The sequence below is a fragment of the Amphiprion ocellaris genome, chromosome 5 (assembly GCF_022539595.1).
Source record: "Amphiprion ocellaris isolate individual 3 ecotype Okinawa chromosome 5, ASM2253959v1, whole genome shotgun sequence".
Classification (NCBI taxonomy): domain Eukaryota; kingdom Metazoa; phylum Chordata; class Actinopteri; family Pomacentridae; genus Amphiprion; species Amphiprion ocellaris.
Genome location: NC_072770.1, coordinates 25,036,481 through 25,055,814, shown reverse-complemented (window position 1 = coordinate 25,055,814; position 19,334 = coordinate 25,036,481). Strand labels below are relative to the sequence as shown.

Here is a 19,334-nt window from a genome sequence, read left to right as displayed (position 1 = left end):
ACATTTGATTGAATTAATAACAATAACAATGGCTCTGTTTCATTTAAGTGTCTTAGCAAGCATGCACAAGACCAGGACTCTGCAACTGACACAGCTTAATGGAATGTAGCCACTGTTGATGCTATCAATTACACCTGTGTTTGACAAGTTATAAGGCCTGCTGTGCAAAAAACATCCAGATTTGTGTGAAGTCATCTGCAGGTGTCCTAAAATGCATTCAGTGAATGCAAATATTAACTGTGGCATTCATTTCCAGAATTTGTCTTTACAAAAGGACCAAACATATCTTTGCAAAAGCGTACAAGCTGGTTTAAAACCAAGAGCAGCAATGATTAAAATAAGCACTGTTCATTTTAAGAAGGGTACTCCAGAAGCTGCACTTTTGTGAAGTTGCCAGACTTCAGACAGATTATAAACAGACTTGTCAAAATTGAAGCAGCGGTGCCAAAGGTATCCAGAGTTTTAGTTCACAGTATGGGACAGACCAGAGGCATCTTTTCAGCTGATCCTCCCTGCCTGTAGAATGACTCGCTGATTTCTATCAGTCTGCACACCTCAGCTTTGTGCCACTGTTACAAAATGCATAGTCCCTCGAGTTCAACATAACCCTCATGTTATAATAAGTTGTAATATCGTCAGACTTGACAAAACCTTTCCAGAACAGCCATTACACAACTGTTTTCGCAGGCAAAGTAGCAACCTACACTATAAGTAAACTGACCTTTAAGGGTAAAACCAGCGAATTTCCCTTTAATTTGAAGCTCTCATTTGACAACATGGGTACTTTCCCTCAAAATTAAATTATTCTGTTACATCACATATCATGCATGGCTTCACTGTAACCTTCTACAGTTGTATAACATCCATATTGACCCATTTCCACCTTCTTCTGCTGTCCAGTGGACATTCAGAGCTCTCACAGTGACATTAAGGCCTCTTCTGGTCAACACCAGCTGACATGGCGAAGGAGTTACCAGCACCAGTTTCACAGCAGTCATAGAACATGTACAACATGCTGTAGAGATAAGAATTATTTTCTAATTGTAAACATAAGATTGAAAATAAATCATTTTAGAAAAGCATAAAGACAATTGTACCATGTATTTTCAACATGCTCCAATTTAATTTTAAATTTGGAAAAAACACTTAGTGTCCTGCAGTGGGTCAGATTTAGAACAAGACATTTCCTTTGAGTGTACTTTACTTTGTGATGAGTTTTATGAGTGAGTCGAGGGAAAACCAAGTGTGGGAGGATGGAAGATTAAATGAGATAAGTGAGCCAACAGCAGCTCTCTCACTAAAATCATGCACACTGCTGAAAACAGTCAAACTAACTATCCAAATTCATTTTGCAAGTGGTTTACATTGACCATGGCCTAAAAATGCACACATGTTGTCCATGTCCAGCTAAATCATCATATTTCATCATCAGTCAGTCGGGATGTTCACAGCAGGGGAAGATGCACACTGTAAAATGTATTTATTTGTTTTAACAATTGACTATTTTTATTATTATTTGCTATTATTTTATAGATTTTCCTTGTTTTGTTAAATTAAAGATAGTTTTATTTGTTTACATTCATTTACATGTTAAACCTAAAAGAACTGACCAAAACTGTGAATAATATCCACATCAAAAGTCTCAATTGTTACAAATGGCAATTCATTTCTTAGTCTTTGACCATGACATTACATTTTTAGCAGTGTTTAAGTTGACAAAAACGCTGTGATATTACAGACATTTGCCTTGTTTGAAAGAAAACGTATGTATATGAAGGACTGACAAATGAGAAATAATTTTCAGATTTGTTAAAGTACAGACAGTAACTTGTAAAATCACAGAAAAAAGTATTCATTTCCAAATTGATTGAATTGATCAGCAGGCCAAAACATTGCTGAACCTCCACATCAAAAATCTGTATTTTTACAACTAATAATTCATTCTTTTGCAATGGTTGAGCACAAAATTACACTGTTTTACTGTAATCAACTTATTATTTTTTCCTCTCGTTTTAGTTGTCTAAAATTTGAAATAATTTTTTGACATATATTTCTAGCACCTTGCTGCCAATTTTAACAGGTTTTTTTTGCTAACTAAACCACTGAATAAAAGATGATGCTCAGCTAAGTGGTGAGGATGGTGTGAATGGGACACTCAGTCCAAGTTTAATCAAGAGAATAAACCTGACAGTTGCACACTGCAACAGACACAAAGAGAAAGAGGCAGAGACTGGTGTTTGGTAGATGTATCGGTCTGTAGTCTGTGTTTATCTTGCTGACAGTGATTGTCTCCGGGGGGAGATAACATGTCCGGAGACACTTGAGGCCTACTGAAAGCTTAACTGTGTGGTTCATTGGCGAGATCAAAGCTCTCTACTTTCTAAATGCTGTGCAATCTTCTTTACACTCTCGAGACGGCAGATATCATCCCAAATGCAAAGTGTGAGTGTGTGCACATGGAATGCATGCGATCCAACACACTTCAAAGCCAAACTGAAAGACTTCAGTCAAGTTGGCTAATAAATCAAAGGCCAACATACATCATCTAAGAAGTGTGTGGCCAGTAGGGCTGCAACTAACAATTCTTTTAATTGTAGATTATTTTCCCAATTAACAGATTAGGTGTTTGGTCTAAACAATGTTAGAAAATGGTGAAAAAATGTCAGTACGTTATTGCAGCTCTAGCAGCAATTTACAAACTCCAAAGCAACAGTGCAAAAATCTTCTAACAATTCATGACATGGTGTTGGAAGTGCTGATTTATTTGTAGTTATTAAGACATCTGACAATAATTTCCTAAATTAAAGCCATGGTATGAAAAACATAAGAGAATATAAAAAGCAAAAAAATGCTTTTCACAGGTTTGGAACCTGTGAAAAGCATTTTTTTGCTTTTTTGCTTTTTTGCTTTTTATATATCAGTGTCACATGATATCAAACTGTCCAAAATCCCATAATATTTAGTTTAGACAGAGAAAAGCAGCAAATTCTTACTAATAAGAATCTGGAAACACAGACTGGGTGAAATATTTACACATAGCAATGACTTGATCTAATCAGTTGTTCTCTAAAATAATTACTGCTGACTGTGACTGCAATTATTTAAGAATTACATTTCTTAATGAAGACAGAATTAGCTTATATAGTTCTAAAGCTGTTCAATATGTAGTGGAGAGTATTGACTTTAAAACTTTATGAAAAACAAGCATTTAACACCAGCATTTTCCTAAAATAACGCCTTCCTAATCTACTCAGCATAATGAAGATACAAAAGGTTGCATTTTTCAGTCAAACTCTTACTCAGCAGCAACAGAGAGCAAAAATATAGTTTCCTTCTATTTCTTACAATATCAGTGAAAGCTGAACCACACAGGCCTTCAATACACTCATGGTCTGTGTACAATATAGAGCCAGGCCTCTCCCCAGGGATATAAACCTCCAGCCTGAGAACCGAGGGTCATGAGTTCTACATCCTGTAAGGGAGCTAAGAATAGAGTTCACCCAAAGAAACAGCTCAAGTCTTTAATTTAAGAAGCAGCTTCTCAAGTGTGTTGTTTTACAACAAATCAGCATCAGAGCTGATTCTGTCCATCTGCCTCTATCACCACAGATGTGTGCGAGCAAGCAGCTAAAACATGCAGGGATGCATTAACACACAGACACACACACTATTAACACTGACAAAGGCAGGCCTGTTTGAAGTCCAGAGGGTTGAGATATTATGGCTGTCACCAAAGAAACACAGCATAACACATTCAGCAGCGTCTCTCATACAATCCACAGTATAAACAGACAAAAGTTAATGTTATAATGTCAGGAGGAAGAGGAGAGTTCACTCTGCGCCTCTTACCTCGGAACTTCTTCGGAGGGTTGTTGAGGTCTCCAGCATCAGGTTGGACCACACAGCGGTCATCCACCAAGCTGCAAATACAAACACGACATTATTACATACATGGTACAACACTCACACAAACTTTCTGACTAGGCAGGTTGAGTTATGAAACAGTTGTTCAGATCAAAAATAAATAGCACTAATTATATGTATATATATATATATATATATATATATATATATATATATAGAGAGAGAGAGAGAGAGAGAGAGAGAGAGAGAGAGAGAGAGAGAGAGAGAGAGAGAGAGAGAGAGAGAGAGAGAGAGAGAGAGATAGATAGATAGATAGATAGATAGATAGATAGATAGATAGATAGATAGATAGATAGATAGATAGATAGATAGAGAGAGAGAGATAGATAGATAGATAGATAGATGTTAGTGGTGGGATGTGATTAAAAAAAGTAAATCTAATTAATTACAGGCTTTGTAATTAATTAATCGCAATAATTGCAGTTTTGTCAAATAGCAATATTTGACACAATAAGTGAAGTTTTTCAATTCAAATAAAATTGTGGTTGACAGTTGAATCAATGAATAGACATATATGTGTTAAAACGTGGAAAAATGGGACATGGAAAAAAGCGATTTTGATGACTTAAAGCCTGAATTTAGTTGTTTTTTCCACTGTATGGCACATAAAATCAGCATAAGTAGGTCAAGGAGCTTCAGAAAGTTGAAAATCCAGAGATTAGGGCTGGGCGATATGGCCTAAAAAAAAAATCTCCGATTTTTTCACAAAAAAATCCCGATTCACGATTTATCCAATTTTTTTTTTCTTTACCCCCTACCTGGTCTCAGCACCCCGGAGTCCAGTCTACTCTATGCAAATAAGCTGCAGCCCTGTCCAGGTAAACACACCGGATCGCAGCTGGAAATGTGCTGCATGTGGCATGCTGGTCCGGTTGCGGTGCATTTCCCGCTGTGATCCGGTGTGTTTACCTGGAGAGGGCTGCAGCTCATTTGCATAAAGTAGACTGACTCCTACTTCAGTGGTTCCCAACCTGTGTGGCTTGGAGCCCCTCCTATAAGCTGCACCCCAGCGCCCCACCACCACCACATAAGTACACTACAAAACATAAGAGGGAAATTATTGAATTGTATTACTAATAGAAAATTCCCTAAAATTACAAAAAATATTTTATATCAAACCAAGAGTTCAAGAGTTGTACTATGACGAGGAGGAGAGAGTTTATGGCTGCAGTAAATTTGTTGACACTACAATGCATAAGAGTTAAGTTATTGATTTTTTTTTAACTAAAAAATTCCTTACAATTATGAGTAAAAATATTTAATATTAAACCAAGAGCTGTAGTATGACCAGCAGGAGTCAGTTGCTGGCTGCAGTAAATTTGTTGAATATTTGTGTCTCTTCGCTGTTTGCAGCGGTTTTGCATTTTGCAGACGGTCCCTGTTCACTCGTCGCACAGCCTGCTGCTCATAGGCACCAATGTTATTTCTGCAGCTTGAAAGACAGCTACTTTTGAATAAACTGGGCTTGTAGCACATTGTCTAGCTTACAAAGATGGAAAAGAGGCATCGTTTATGTTTAGACAACGTATATTTAATGAGTTATTGATGCCGGAAGTCCGAATTTGTGAATGTCTTTCCGACTTTACCGAACCGTGTTTTGTTTCCTGACGTCGCCATAATTCGCTGGCTTCATGCTGTCATTTACAAGTATTTCACTACAAATAACATAACTCTGTCTTGTCCTTTAATAAAACCCAATTTAAGGTAACTCTCTAAGTATAGCCGGAGTTTTTAGGTACTGATGAATCTTCACCCGTTTTGCGTTTTGTAGACACCGTTTCCGTCAGTATTTTTAAAACTGTAACACAAACTAATGAATCGGGATGAACTAGAGCCAACCTGAAGAAAGACCAAATAAATGTGTTTTTAAAATGTTTTATAAGTAGACTTGTGATGACACAGCTAGACTGTTACTCTGATTTTATCCAGAATGTAAAAATCTATTTTTTATAACATCACAGCCTCAGAGTAGACAAAGCGGACCCCAGGTTGGGAACCACTGTTCTACTTTATGCAAATTGCATGCGGCGTGCGGAGATCCCACGCATCGTGAAACTGTCCTCAAACTTCTAAACTAGGCGTCGGTGACCTAAAACAAGGACAGATTCAGCTGCTGCACAGATTATTTCTCGCCTCAAATGCTTTCAGAAATACTTTTCATTGACGTGTTTTTGAAATAAAAGGGAAAGTTTGCGGCCGCGCCGCTGTGTTTATCCGACACATCTGCCGGACCGTCCAGCTGAAAGCTCGGTCACGTGACCACGTAGCGGCCTGCTGTTGCTCAGCGCTGTCATGTGACCATGTTGTGGTCCGCTCGTGACCGCCGTCCGTGCCATTTTCAGATGCGGTGCGTTGCCGTGCGGGAAAATCGCATCTAGTGGACACGCGCCTTTAGATCTGCACCGCTCGCCGCCATGTTGTTTGTGTATCAAGCGCGGGGGGGAGGGGGGCGCACACTCTGAACTACGGGAGCCCAGCGGGAAGGCCTTGGTGGCGGATGTTGATGAGAAAATCGATTTTCATTAAAACAAATCGACATTAAGTACAAACTCGAATTAATCGATAAAATCGATTTATCGCCCAGCCCTACCAGAGATTCATTCTGTTTTCATCTTTTCTAGGTCTAATAAATGGTGTAATTTTAATAGTTCTTTTTTATAGGTATATCAGTTTTTATTTGTGTAATTTTTTTATAAACAAAAATTTTATAAGTCAGTTATTAAAAGACATATTTTTGTTGTTTAGGTTATTCCTCCTCCAAGGAGGCAGAGCCTCAACGGAGTAAAAACTTAAACCACAAAAATGTTTCATTTCTATTTATCTGCATTTTTCACCTGTCTGCTACATTCACAGATTACTGCAAATCTAAGTGCAATTATAGCGATTTTATTCAACATTTTAAGACTTTCTGTACACTCAAGCACTGTCTAGAAAAGTGGCCGATTATGGGATGGCTACACCGTTAGCCGTTAGCATGACTCGTAGCTAACATTAGCTCTGGTGCTAACAGCAACATGTTTTACATTGAGGTGATACCGTCGGCTTGAAGTGCTGAGAAAGTGATCAGAAAACTCTTTGTTGTACAATTTGCACAGAACCAGGCTTTTATCCAAGCTGCCATCGGGAAAATTTTTAAAAGAAGACTTTGTGTCCAACAACCTCAATCTCGTCTTCCTTCCAGTGCCTGACGTCACTCAGTGCTTCCTGTGCTTCTTCTTCATGGCTACAAACCGACTTTAGGTTCATTACCGCCACCTACTGGGCTGGAGTGTTCATCAGCGTTAGCGGTGTGCCAGAAATGAGGGAACTGAGGAGGGTGCAATTAATTGCGTTATTATTTTTAAGGTGTTATTTTCGCTGTATTTAATGAATCGAAATTAACGCCTTAAAGTCCCAGCCCTAATATATATACATATATATATATATATATATATATATATATATATATATATATATATATATATATATATATATATATATACACACATATATATATATATATATATATATATATATATATATATATATATATATATATATATATATATATATATATATACACACATATATATATATATATATACATATATATATATATATATGTGTGTGTGTGTGTGTGTGTGTGTGTGTGTGTATGTATATATATATACACACACACACACACACACACACACACACATGCATACATACATATATATTTTTAATACTTGAGTTAAAACAATTAACATCCTCTTTAACAATCACAACAGATAAGTAATCATCTCAGTCATATGCAAATTAGGGAAAATTTTGCCGTTACAGTTTCTCAAGTGTAAATATTCTATGGTTTTACTCTTCTGTAATAGTGAACTGAATTTCTTTAGGGTTTGGACTGTTAAACAAAACACAACATTACCTTGGACACAGGTATTTTTCAAGATTTTGTGACATTTTTAGGTATGCATAGATAATTAATCAATGAATACAGAAAATATAAACTATTTAATAACTTTTCATTAGACAGACCTCAATTTGATCATCTCCACACTGTGTTTGATCATTTATTTAATGTAGTGAAAATCAAAAACTTACTAATTCACCCGCCTAATTCAACATATTTATTTTATAAATAATAATAACAATAATAATAATAATAATAATAATAATAATAATAATAATAATAATAATAATAATAATAATAATAATAATAATAATAATAATAATAAATATGAATTCTCTGAATCCTAAGCAGTAAAGCAAATGGTCCTAAAGAAGGAAAAAATTGAAAATGGAATGTCTTTTAATATTAGTTTTACAAACTTCTATAAAAATTGGAATCTACATGCACAACAGTTTCCCAAGTGCCCACGAGTGTTACTAATACTGGAAAAAAAATAGGGGTTCAACATGGTATAGAGCAGCAATTTGACTAGACTAATTTACATTTTTACAACTTGTACAAACTAGGCGTTTTTCACACTGCTCTGCACATTAACACTAGAATAATTTATCACCTTGCTGATTCTATCTTCCAGCAACTTATTGACAACTTGCTTGTCTGTATGATATCTTTGAGTCATGTTGCAAAGTTTAATTTTTCTTTTAGCCTCTCTTTTCTGTGTAAACAGTCTGTAGTTCATCTGAAAACTCTGAATATCTGTATACAAGGAGTGCAGTATTTTGGGGAGTTTCCAGGTTCTCGTGAGAATTTACAATAACATTTAAATGAAAAATCACAACTTAAAGCTCATTTTTGGTTTGTTTTCTCATGATGGAACTGTACATCACATACAGTACATTCAAGGACTGTCAAAAAAATTAAGAATCCAAGGATTCTTTCTGTTTTTACAGATTCTGGCTCTGATAATTGATGCCATCATGATGATTTTTTTCAAGAAAACATTCCTTTCAAACTGGGTTTTTGGGGTTGTATGATAAATGATTTTATGAATATTTTGATAGTCAAATTAAGCAGCAGTCAGACCGCATTTTCAGCACAAGAATAAGCATAACTGTACAACTGGATCTTTGTCATCTGTGCATGTAAACGAATTTGTGAGTGTGTTAAACAGAGAACTGGGCAAAACAAAGCATTCCCAGCAAAAGCTTCTGAGTGTAAAAAACTCTATAGACATTTCCCATTTTACTGACACAGTTGCAGCATGTTTACCCTCCCCCTCCACAATAAAACAAGGAAATATTCTGGATTAGATGACCAGTGGGCAGACTGGAATTTCTGGTGACAAATTTAGCTTTTACTGGCTTAGAATAACACTTGTCTGGAAACAGGCCAAATCCCACATCCATTTCAGGCCTTTTCCAGCAGAATGTCTGCAGTTGTCCAAACAGACCGGCCTGCTCCTGCTGCCTGTACACCTCAAGGAACAAAGCTCTAGACTTGGATAAAAAGTCAGCGTATATAAGAAGATACTACATAGGATGAGCATGCGGTTATATGCAGGTGTGGATGATGCATGTTATGTCAACATCCCTCTCAGTGTGGTCAGTCATTAACAGGAGATTAGTAGTTACACCTCTGCACAAACAGCACAGGTCCTGCTGCAGGCTCACTGTACAACGCAGCATTTTTGGCTTTTTTAAACCTTTGATTTGCTCACCCTACCAAACAGGAGCTAGGAATGCTGCTCGTGTGGAGAACTTGTGATGTTCAAAGAGTTTTCTCTCCTCTCGGTGTGGTGTCTTCTTCCTCGAAGGGCTGATGATCTGGAGAATGCTGCTGAGTTGGTGTTTGTGCGTGGACAAGATGGCTCCTGGCCAAAAACTGCCCGGACAATTTCGTAAATAAGCGTGCTTCTAGTATGTGTGTGTGTGTGTGAATGTGGGAAGAGCTTGAACTCGAGAAAAGGCCACAATGTCTCTATAGTGACTCAGTCTTTGCTGTGGGTCATTCCATTTTTTATGAGCTGGAGGGGGGGCAGGTCCGGGACACTGAGCTGATAGCCCTGATACTGATACTAGCACTAGACACAAAGAATTCACCTTCTTCTGAACACCATGTGGTTTATACCAGCAACACATTAATGCAAACTTTAACTTATTGCCTTATTTACATTCAGAATAAAAGAGGAAAGGTTAAATGTGAGTTATGACTGTTTTGTGATTTATTTGAGGTCAGTGTATCAAGCACTCGGCCATTCTGCCATCCCTGCAGGCAGAGCGCTGATGAATATGCATCCTACATCTAGAAAATCAGCACCAGCTCTATTGTGTTTTGTATGTGAAGTAGAACTGAGGGATGAAAACAATGCAATATTCCTGTGACTGTGTAGGTGGATAAGTGGCTTGTAAATAAGGTTTTTACCATTAGCAGCACCTCACTGTGTTTTGCTCATCGCTCTACCCTCCACATCCTCTCCTGCCACTCTCACAAACTTTATCATTAACTGTGCATTAGCCGCCCCTACATTTCCTTTTCTCTGAGCACTATCAGTGGGTCAGTCGTGGATGAAGTGCCCCTTCAAAGGCTTCCCATTGTTCTCACGGACTTGTCTTGTGGGATAAACTCCAAAATAATGGCTAGTTATCGCTCCTTAACTGCTTAATCCCATTGTGTACCGACGGAACAGAGCAAACATCCACCGGGCACATAAACAAGCAAAGGATTAAACTCTAAAGGCTATATGTTCTAAGAAATGGTTACCACTGTGTGTGTGATTTCCTTCCTTCCCAATATGGCTCAACTGCACAGAGAAGAGTGTGAAGTGGGCTCTCACACATACATAATGTGCAGCCAGTGAGCAGTACATACCCCAGGGTGCTGATGAAGCCATTGGTGGATCCCTCTGCATACAGGGAGCAGATGTCCCCAATGTGTAAGAAGCTGGACATCTTATCCGACATGTTTGACACAAACTAGGGTGCACCTAGAGAGGAGGAAAATGTGGGGGGGGGGGGAAATCAGATAAAAAGCCTAAAGTAAACTCATTCTGTTGTGCACAAGTTCAATACCACAGAAGTCATCTATCTGGGTGACATTTGTGATAATGATCTGTAAATCCCAGCTTCAGTAATGCAACATTGTGCATGGATCCCTTTGCAGATATGACATCCACTCACATACATTCACCGCTACAGAGTTTTAGAGGACAGGGTTCCCTGAGAGTTGAACAGAATCCACTGTGTGGCTGCACAGATTTGCATAGAAGCGGCTGGACAGGCAAATTCTCTGCTGCTGCTTGTCACTGGAACCTGTTTGGTGTTAATGATTAGGAGCTGCAGCGTCCAGGAAGGTGTGTGCACCTGCAACAGGTCACCGCCACTGAGGCTGATATGTGAGCACTGCCAGCTCTGCTCGTTTGTGAAGCACAACGTCCCAACAAATAAACAGTTTGTCACTTCTGAGCCTAAAAATGCCAACATAAATGATAAAGTGGGCTGCGGTAGTACAGCACAAGCGCCGGTCATCTTCACCGGACTGTTTATTTAACCGCAGATACACAACTTGAGAAAACACGTCCAGTGTTTAAACGCCAGCAGTGATTCTCAGAGTTTCACAGCAAATGACTGCCGGAGTCCTGCTTGTGCGTTGTTCTGTCTTAAAGCCGGCCAGCCGCCGTGGTTCAGATTTAACCATTTAAGGACACTAAATCTCTTTTCTCCGCTGTGAGAAGATACAGATCGGAAGAGAGGATGGCCACAAGTTGTAGCGCTCAACTTTACCTCGGTGGCGGTGATCGCTGAGATGTTCAGCTCCTCTCTGGGTCCAGCTAAGACAACATGACTGCGGCTCTCCTCTCCGCCGGGCTCGGGGTGAGATCCAGCCGACAGACACCGCAATAATCCAGTTTTTTGACGGCTCTCTAACACCTCTCCGCGACCGTCGCTGCTCCGCTCTCTGAAGCAGGCACTAGCTGGCTGAGCTGCCTGGCTCCCTGCCACTTCTTCCTCTTCTTCTTCTTCTTCTTCTTCTCAAGCGGCCGTAGTGTTGATAGCTGGGAAATGATGTCCATGTGGTCCCATCCTACCACTAAAGAACTCTACTATCACTCCCACTGCGGTGTCTACATTTAGGCTGGTGTGGTGTGGTAAAAAAGAAAATAGTTTCTGGTGCAAAACATATTTAGAAAGTAACATTTTCAATTAAGTCATTTATTCGCATTAAAACAACTAACAGATGCATATTCATAACCACACCGTGCAGTTACTTCCCGTACATTAACAGAAATGCAACAAACATTCAAATTGTGCAGGAAATAGTTAAACGTTGCCATATGCAGCCAGCTGACTGACCACGTGACTTTGCGGAAGTGAGCGCGTCAACAACATGAGCGAGGAATGGCGCGTTATTTAGCCTTAGTTTTCATCTTTTTATCTGCGAATGGAGTGGTCTGTCTGCACGGTTCGTGCGGGGCCGAGCATGGGCAGCTCACAGCCCCAGAGGGAGCAGCAAGCTGCGGCTGTGACAAGCTGAAGAGAGCCGGTGGCGGTGCTGGTGCGGAGGTCAAGACACTGACCGTAGATCCAGCTGTGAAATACTCCACAGAGGCCAATGAGAGGACGTCTGAGGTCCAGGAACATGAGAAGCAGATACACAGTCAGGTATGCTGCGACTCCTGTCATGTTTTTGTTTTGTCTTCAGTGGATAGAGGAGAAATAAGGGTGTGGAGAGAAGCTAATAAGTACAAGATTTCATGCAAAATTATCCATGTCTAGTCTGAAAGCAGGATGTTGCCTTGTTGAAGTACCTTTAAATAAGTCAACGTTTTTTAAATGTTATTGCTTCAGTGAATTTACCAGAGTAATTTAAATATTAGGAGCAAATACAGATTCCCCTGAATAGTCTGAACATTAAGTTTAACATCCTTACAAATTAAGTATGAAACAAATTAGCCCGAGGAACCAAAATATTATGGCTAAAGTCCTACCATGTTAAATATTACACAGATAAATCTGATTAACTTCAAAATTTATCCCAAGATCCTGTGATATCTGTGTAAATTTTCAGTCGTTCAGGTCACAGAAACCAAACAGCTTCAGTAAAAGGTGACAGAACTTCTTATTTTGGGTCATTCAGCTGTCATTTAAGAGATTTCAGGCTTTAATGGTGAAGAAAGAACAGGCAGAATAACACTATCATTCTGTATGTAGCTGAGATGTCGGAGAAAGTTACAAGGATTTACCTTACAAGTTTAAATATTAGGGTTAAGGCCATACAATGTTATTTATTAGGTGAATTTATCTGAGTCATTTAAGTATTAGGGTTAAGACCCTATAGTATTGTACAAAATGCAGATTTCCCTGATTAAATTAAATAGTAAGGTCAAGATGCTCATTTAAGATGAGAAGAAAAGAAGAACAGACAGAACAACATTATCATTCTTTATGTAGCTGGTGTGTCTGAAAAAATTAGAAAGAGTTACTTAACAAGTTTAAATATGAAGGTTAAGACCCTACAGTGTCATTTATTAGGTGGATATACAACAGCATTTTAATTGGGTTAAGATTCTACTTTATTGTCAGGTTAGTCTATTGTAAACGAATAGATTAACCTGACTAATTCAAAGATTAAGGATAAGACCCTGCAATATTAAATGTAATAGAGATTAGCCTGACTAACTTACCTGTTAAGGTTTAGAACCTATTATATGTTTGTGTAGATTCTCAGTCATCCAGGTCATAGAAACCCAAAGAGCTTCAGTAAAAGGGAACTGGACTTTTTGGTTCTTGAAGATATTTCAATTCTCATCTCATCAAAGGCTTCAGGTTTTAACAGGCAGAAAAGAAGAACAGGCAGAACAACATTGTTTTCATTAATGTAGCTGGTGTGTCTGAAAAACGGAGAGATTTTCTCCTTATACGACATACCAATGCATTTCAAAGCCAGCAACACTCCTAGACAAATACTAGTTCACCCTGAGGATAAAACACAAGCTGAGCAATGTTATATATGTAGTCCAATACAGCTCCAATACAAGGCGTGCACAGACCTATATTTAAGGGAGACTAAACAAGACTCTGCAGACAACCTGCAGCTGAAAGGACAAGGGGCTGAACCCAACAAACCCAAAGATTCCCTATGAGCAAGCATCCTGGTGACAGTGGAGGGGAAGAACTTCTTTTTAGCAGGAAGAAACCTCCAGCAAAACCAGGTTCAGGGAGGGCAGCCATCTGCCTCGACCAGTTGGGATAGTGGGAAAGGAGAAAGAGAAAAGAAAAGCAGAGACAAATGGAGAGTAAACAAAAGAGAACACTGGACTGATTGGTGAGACCAGGTCAAACTGGTGCAGATCCAGAGCCAGAGACTGCAAAGAGTTTTAGACAGAGGAGACAAAACACAACTACGGAGGAGAGAAGACACAAAATAAATCATGTGCTATATATTTATATTTTCATCATGCCCCCATGTATGATGACAATAAAGCTACTCTATTCTAGTGTGTAGAAATGCATGGAGGAAGTGACGCTGCAGCCTATCAGCAACAACATGGATCTGTGGATCAGCACTGTGGATCATTTAAAGCTAAAAGTAGCAATGTTTCTATCCAGATGTGCATTATAGTTGCTCATTTTAATAATAACCCTCTGTAGTGTGTGGCACTGTTTGAATATGATGAAAGATGCTGTAAATATGAGAACTCTGACACTAAAGAAAGGCATTTAATTGACTGATGAGCCTCTGTTTCCTGTAAATTAATCTCCAGCAGCTCTTTAAACTGTTTCAAAAGCTTTCAGAGAATGACTACATGTTTGTGGCATTGTGGTTGCTACTAATAGACTAGGATCCAAATTTATTTTCTTTGTTTGTTATTGTTGTTAGTTATGCATTACACTGCTGATTTTGGATATGTGTTTGATATTCCAGTGTGCCCCACAAGAGACTAACTGCATTATTGTTTCTAGCTTTCTTTAAAGATAGTTAAGGCTATTTTCAGGGTTTTCAAGCAAAGCGGTCTACCTCAGAGGCAGCTCAAGGTGTAGCAGGTCTCTGTGTCTTGGAAAACCTCAGGCAATATTAGATAAGAAGCTCTGCACAATACTCAGCCTATTGAATGGAGGTGACGTCAGCTGCCATGATGTAAGACAGAAATAACATTGTCAAGAACTACCAAGAGCGCAACCAGTACCATAGATAATAGTATGAATTATCTAACATTGCAGTATTGTTGATCACACATTGCATTTTTAGATGTGTTTATGATATGATTTTAGAACTGTATCGTGTCCCTGTGTTGTCAGACGAAATTTCCATTGTTTTTTTTTCAGAATCCTTTTAATTATGTGACTTTTCTTTCAAAAAAAAAATGCATCGATAGGATATTATCGCTGCTTTTAAAAAATAAAGATGACATGTAAGGTTATTTACTACTTACAGATGGTATGGATTTCTGGAGGAGAGTTTCTGATGGGAACAGATGACCCAGGCATCCCTGCAGATGGTGAGGGTCCCCAGAGATGGGTGCATGTGGACTCCTTCTACATGGACGTCCAGGAAGTTACTAACCGACATTTCCAGAGCTTCACCAGTTCCACAGGCTATGTTACTGAGGTATCAAATAATTACTGTTTTAAAGCTTAATCCATGCATATTTTCCGACAGTTGTTTTAATCTTGGCTCATTTTGCTCAGAATATTTTTATCTTTATGGTTTCAGGCAGAGAAATTTGGGGACTCATTTGTATTTGAGGGGATTTTGAGTGAGCCAGTTAAAAGCCAGATTACTCAAGCAGTAAGTATGTTTGTTCAACAGTTGACTCAAAGTGCCTATAAAAAGTTTTCACCCCCCTTGGAGGTTTTGCCAGTTTATTGCTTTTCAGAGAACTCATAACAAATCTTGACTTGAGTTCACCAGAATGTATGTGGGATACATTGAAGTTTTCAGTCTGATGAGACTAAAATGAAGATTTTTGGCCATCACTAGATACTATGTTTGGTGGACACCAAACACTACATCATCACAAACATGCCATCCCCACCGTGAAGCATGGTGGTGGCAGTATCATGATGTCGAGATGATTCTCTGCAGCAAGCCCTTGAAGGAGTGTAAAGGTAGAGGGTAACATGAATGCAGCAAAGATGACAGATTTTGGTATTTATTTTAATAATTAATTATTAAATATTACATTTATATTAAATAATTATTTTTAATAATGTATTCATCTAAGAAATAAAATAATACCATTTCCAATTTTTCATCAGGATGGATATAAAATGGTCCACAAGCCATGTAAGGCAGGGTTTTTAATCTGTGAATTTTATTGTGCCTATTTTTGTCCGTGATGTAATTTGGATCTTCCCACAACCATGATGTAGTTGAACCTTTTTAGAGTAATACATGTACTCTCTGCAATTACAAGGAAACCCTCAAAGTACCACCTTCAAGTCACAAGCGTTGTAGCTTTAGATGGACATGAAGAGTTGTATTTATGCTATATAAGAGTCTTGAGTATGTTAATAGATTGGTTGTAAGAGGCCTGAGCATGACAGGCCTCTCACAGACGAAAGCCAGGCAGCAGGGAATTTGCTGTTTCATCTCAGCTGTCATGTGTAGCTTGATCATGTGGCTGAGAAGATGTTGTCTACCCGTTAGTGCAGCAGCAGTGGAGATCATTAGTACCAATGCAATACTGTAGAGATGATTTTGGATGAACCTTAAAAGGAGTTTGTAAGGGAAAACCGGAAGAAGAGCATGAAAGTAGCATAATATCAGTGTGTAACCGCTGTTACTTTGTTATTAGGTAGCTGCTGCCCCCTGGTGGCTTCCAGTCAAAGGAGCCAGCTGGAGGCACCCTGAGGGTCCCGACTCCAACATCACAGACAGGTAGAAAAATACTCTGCCACTGTAGAACGCCTCCAAATGTATTGAAGAAAACTGTGTTAAGGGCAAATAGCCATCCTGAAGTAACCCTTTACTCATCTTTCATTTATAGTTGAATCTTGTAAGTGACTTGAAACCTGTTTTTTAGGCTGGATCATCCTGTTCTACATGTTTCCTGGGCTGATGCTGTTGCCTATTGCTCCTGGGCCAACAAGAGACTCCCTACAGAGGCAGAATGGGAGTTTGCCTGCAGGGGTGGCCTGAAAGACAGGCAAGATATTTTGTAATAGTGAGACAAAATGTGCCGTCTAGCTTGTGCATGTGTGGTGGTCTACATAGTGTGTTTGAAATTGACTTCCTTATATCTCCTGTAGACTTTACCCCTGGGGAAACAAGTTAAACCCAAAAGGACAGCACTATGCCAACCTCTGGCAGGGGGATTTTCCCACACACAACTCTGGAGAGGATGGCTACGTCAAAACTTCACCGGTAAGACAGACTAGGAAGGATAAAGAGATGCCATAGCTGTGTGTGTGTGTGTGTGTGTGTGTGTGTGTGTGTGTGTGTGTGTGTGTGTTCCGGGATGTCACATTTCAGGTTAAGGTGGAGACAATTTGACTGATTTATGAAGGCACTGTCTTTAGAAACTACAGGAAATGAAAGGTGCCTGAGAAAGAACTCATTTCAGCATTTGATTAAGTCACACCAGAAGCTTTTGGTTTTCAGAGATCACATGAATAACAATTAGATAATATTATTCCAATCTCTTTCTCTTCAGGGGTAGCTTTAGAGTTCCAATTTTAGCACCAATCATGAATGTGTGTACTCAAGAGATTTTAGGATTTAAAGTGTGCTAAAGGAAAACAATTTAATCTGCATCTTTTTGATCCCACAAGCTGAAATATGTATATTTCTGCCTTACTGATGATATAATCATTACTACTGGGGCAAAACAAAATTGGATCATCAAGCTGTTTAATTGGCAAGCAGGATTAAATGTTTTGGCTATGACTCTCTTACATTTAGTATTCTGCAAAAAACTTACAAATGGAAAGAATATCCAAAACAAAGGTTTTCAGTGTCAGTTCACTCTGTAAAATTCACTGAGCTTTTCTCTAAGGGTGACATTTGAACATATTATTATGTCCTTGATACACATGATACACAGCATATGGCCAAAAAACCTTTTTTGTCCACTTGTAACTAGTCAGAGTTTCTTATATTTCTGTCCCTGACATGAACTTAATTAGTGCAAAAGACAAAACAATGAAGAACAACTGAGACAGAGACTACCTGTAAGTCCAGATCACACACTAACTGATTTGTATTTATGAGTCAGTTCTTGGACATGACCTCAGTCACATGCAGAATCTACATTCAGGTGACCATATTGCCTCCATATCCTGCAGGTGATGTCCTTCCCTGCTAATGGTTTTGGTCTGTACGACATGGTGGGAAATGCATGGGAATGGACCTCAGACTGGTGGACTGTGCATCACACCACAGACCAGCAAAACAATCCAGTAATACCACATTGCATCTAAGCTCTTCTCCATGACTGTCATGAGTTTATTTATTTATTTTTTTGTATATTCTCTCCTCATTTGTTTCTTTCAGGTGGGTCCTCCTTCAGGCACGGACAAAGTAAAGAAGGGGGGCTCATATATGTGCCATAAGGTAAAAAAAAAGACACCTGCTTTAGAGGTATTCTGTAGATGATTAAAACATTACATTTAATGTCTAGTTTTTCAAAATGAAATTTGAAACACCAATTTGAACAACTGATGGCATATTTGAAATGTTCAAATACCATGATAACCTCACTGGGTGAGCAGAGTTGGTGGGCTGTGAGCTCTTGTGTGAGTGGATCAGTGAAAACGAAACAGTTCAGGCTTGCAGAGCAATTTTTTTAGCAAGATTTGTACCTAGAAAACATCAGCTCTGTCTGTTGCTCTCCACTTGTTGAATAACAAAGAGAAAGTACAGGTGTTGCTGTTCTCTCTCTTTTTTTCCCTGCCATATGGAAAAATTTCAGTGCTAGTGGTTGCCTGGTTGCATGTTCATATGTATTCACATATGAACACACTACAGTTCAAAAGTTTGGGGTCACCCAGACAATTTCATGTTTTCCATGAAAACTCACACTTTTATTCATGTGCTGACATAACTGCACAAGGGTTTTCTAATCATCAACTAGCCTTTCAACAAGATTAGCTAACACAATGTAGCATTAGAACACAGGAGTGATGGTTGCTGGAAATGTTCCTCTGTACCTCTATGGAGATATTCCATTAAAAATCATCTATTTCCAGCTAGAATAGTCATTTACCACATTAACAATGTCTAGACTGTATTTCTGATTAATTTAATATTATCTTCATTGAAAAAACTGCTTTATAATAACAAAGAGTGTGAAAATAGAAATGGAGCAATAAAAAAAGGGGGGAAAAAGTAAAGATAGGGGGAATTTTTTTTATTTATTTATTTATTTATTTATTTATATATATATATATATATATATATATATATATATATATATATATATATATAAATATATATATATATATATATATATATATATATATATATATATATATATATATATATATATATATATATATATATATATATATATATATATATATATATATATATA

General features: G+C 38.3%; 2 protein-coding genes across 8 annotated transcripts in view; one reads left to right on the top strand and one right to left on the bottom strand.

Annotated features, from left to right (window-relative positions):
- The window catches only part of LOC111575102 (inositol 1,4,5-trisphosphate receptor type 1), a 78,215-nt gene extending 66,413 nt beyond the window's left edge, over positions 1 to 11,802 (bottom strand). For 4 of the 7 annotated variants that reach the window (XM_023280027.3, XM_035952707.2, XM_035952710.2 and 1 more), the window contains exons 1-3: positions 11,584 to 11,800; positions 10,673 to 10,787; positions 3,850 to 3,920 (exon numbers count right to left, since the gene is read on the bottom strand). In XM_023280027.3, the coding sequence (XP_023135795.1) occupies positions 3,850 to 3,920; positions 10,673 to 10,764 (163 nt within the window). In that variant the 5' untranslated portion in view covers positions 10,765 to 10,787; positions 11,584 to 11,800. Of the gene's footprint in view, positions 1 to 3,849; positions 3,921 to 10,672; positions 10,788 to 11,583 lie in introns of all 7 variants that reach the window. The other 3 variants (XM_055010883.1, XM_035952709.2, XM_023280029.3) reach the window with 3 other exon arrangements.
- Positions 11,803 to 12,044: 242 nt separating this feature from the next.
- LOC129348987 (formylglycine-generating enzyme-like) lies at positions 12,045 to 18,455 on the top strand. Its single transcript, XM_055010905.1, has 8 exons — positions 12,045 to 12,462; positions 15,236 to 15,409; positions 15,515 to 15,589; positions 16,599 to 16,681; positions 16,827 to 16,949; positions 17,053 to 17,167; positions 18,088 to 18,201; positions 18,296 to 18,455. The coding sequence occupies exons 1-8, from the start codon at positions 12,199 to 12,201 to the stop codon at positions 18,395 to 18,397; spliced, it is 1,050 nt and encodes a 349-aa protein (XP_054866880.1). The 5' UTR covers positions 12,045 to 12,198; the 3' UTR covers positions 18,398 to 18,455.
- Positions 18,456 to 19,334: the final 879 nt, after the last annotated feature.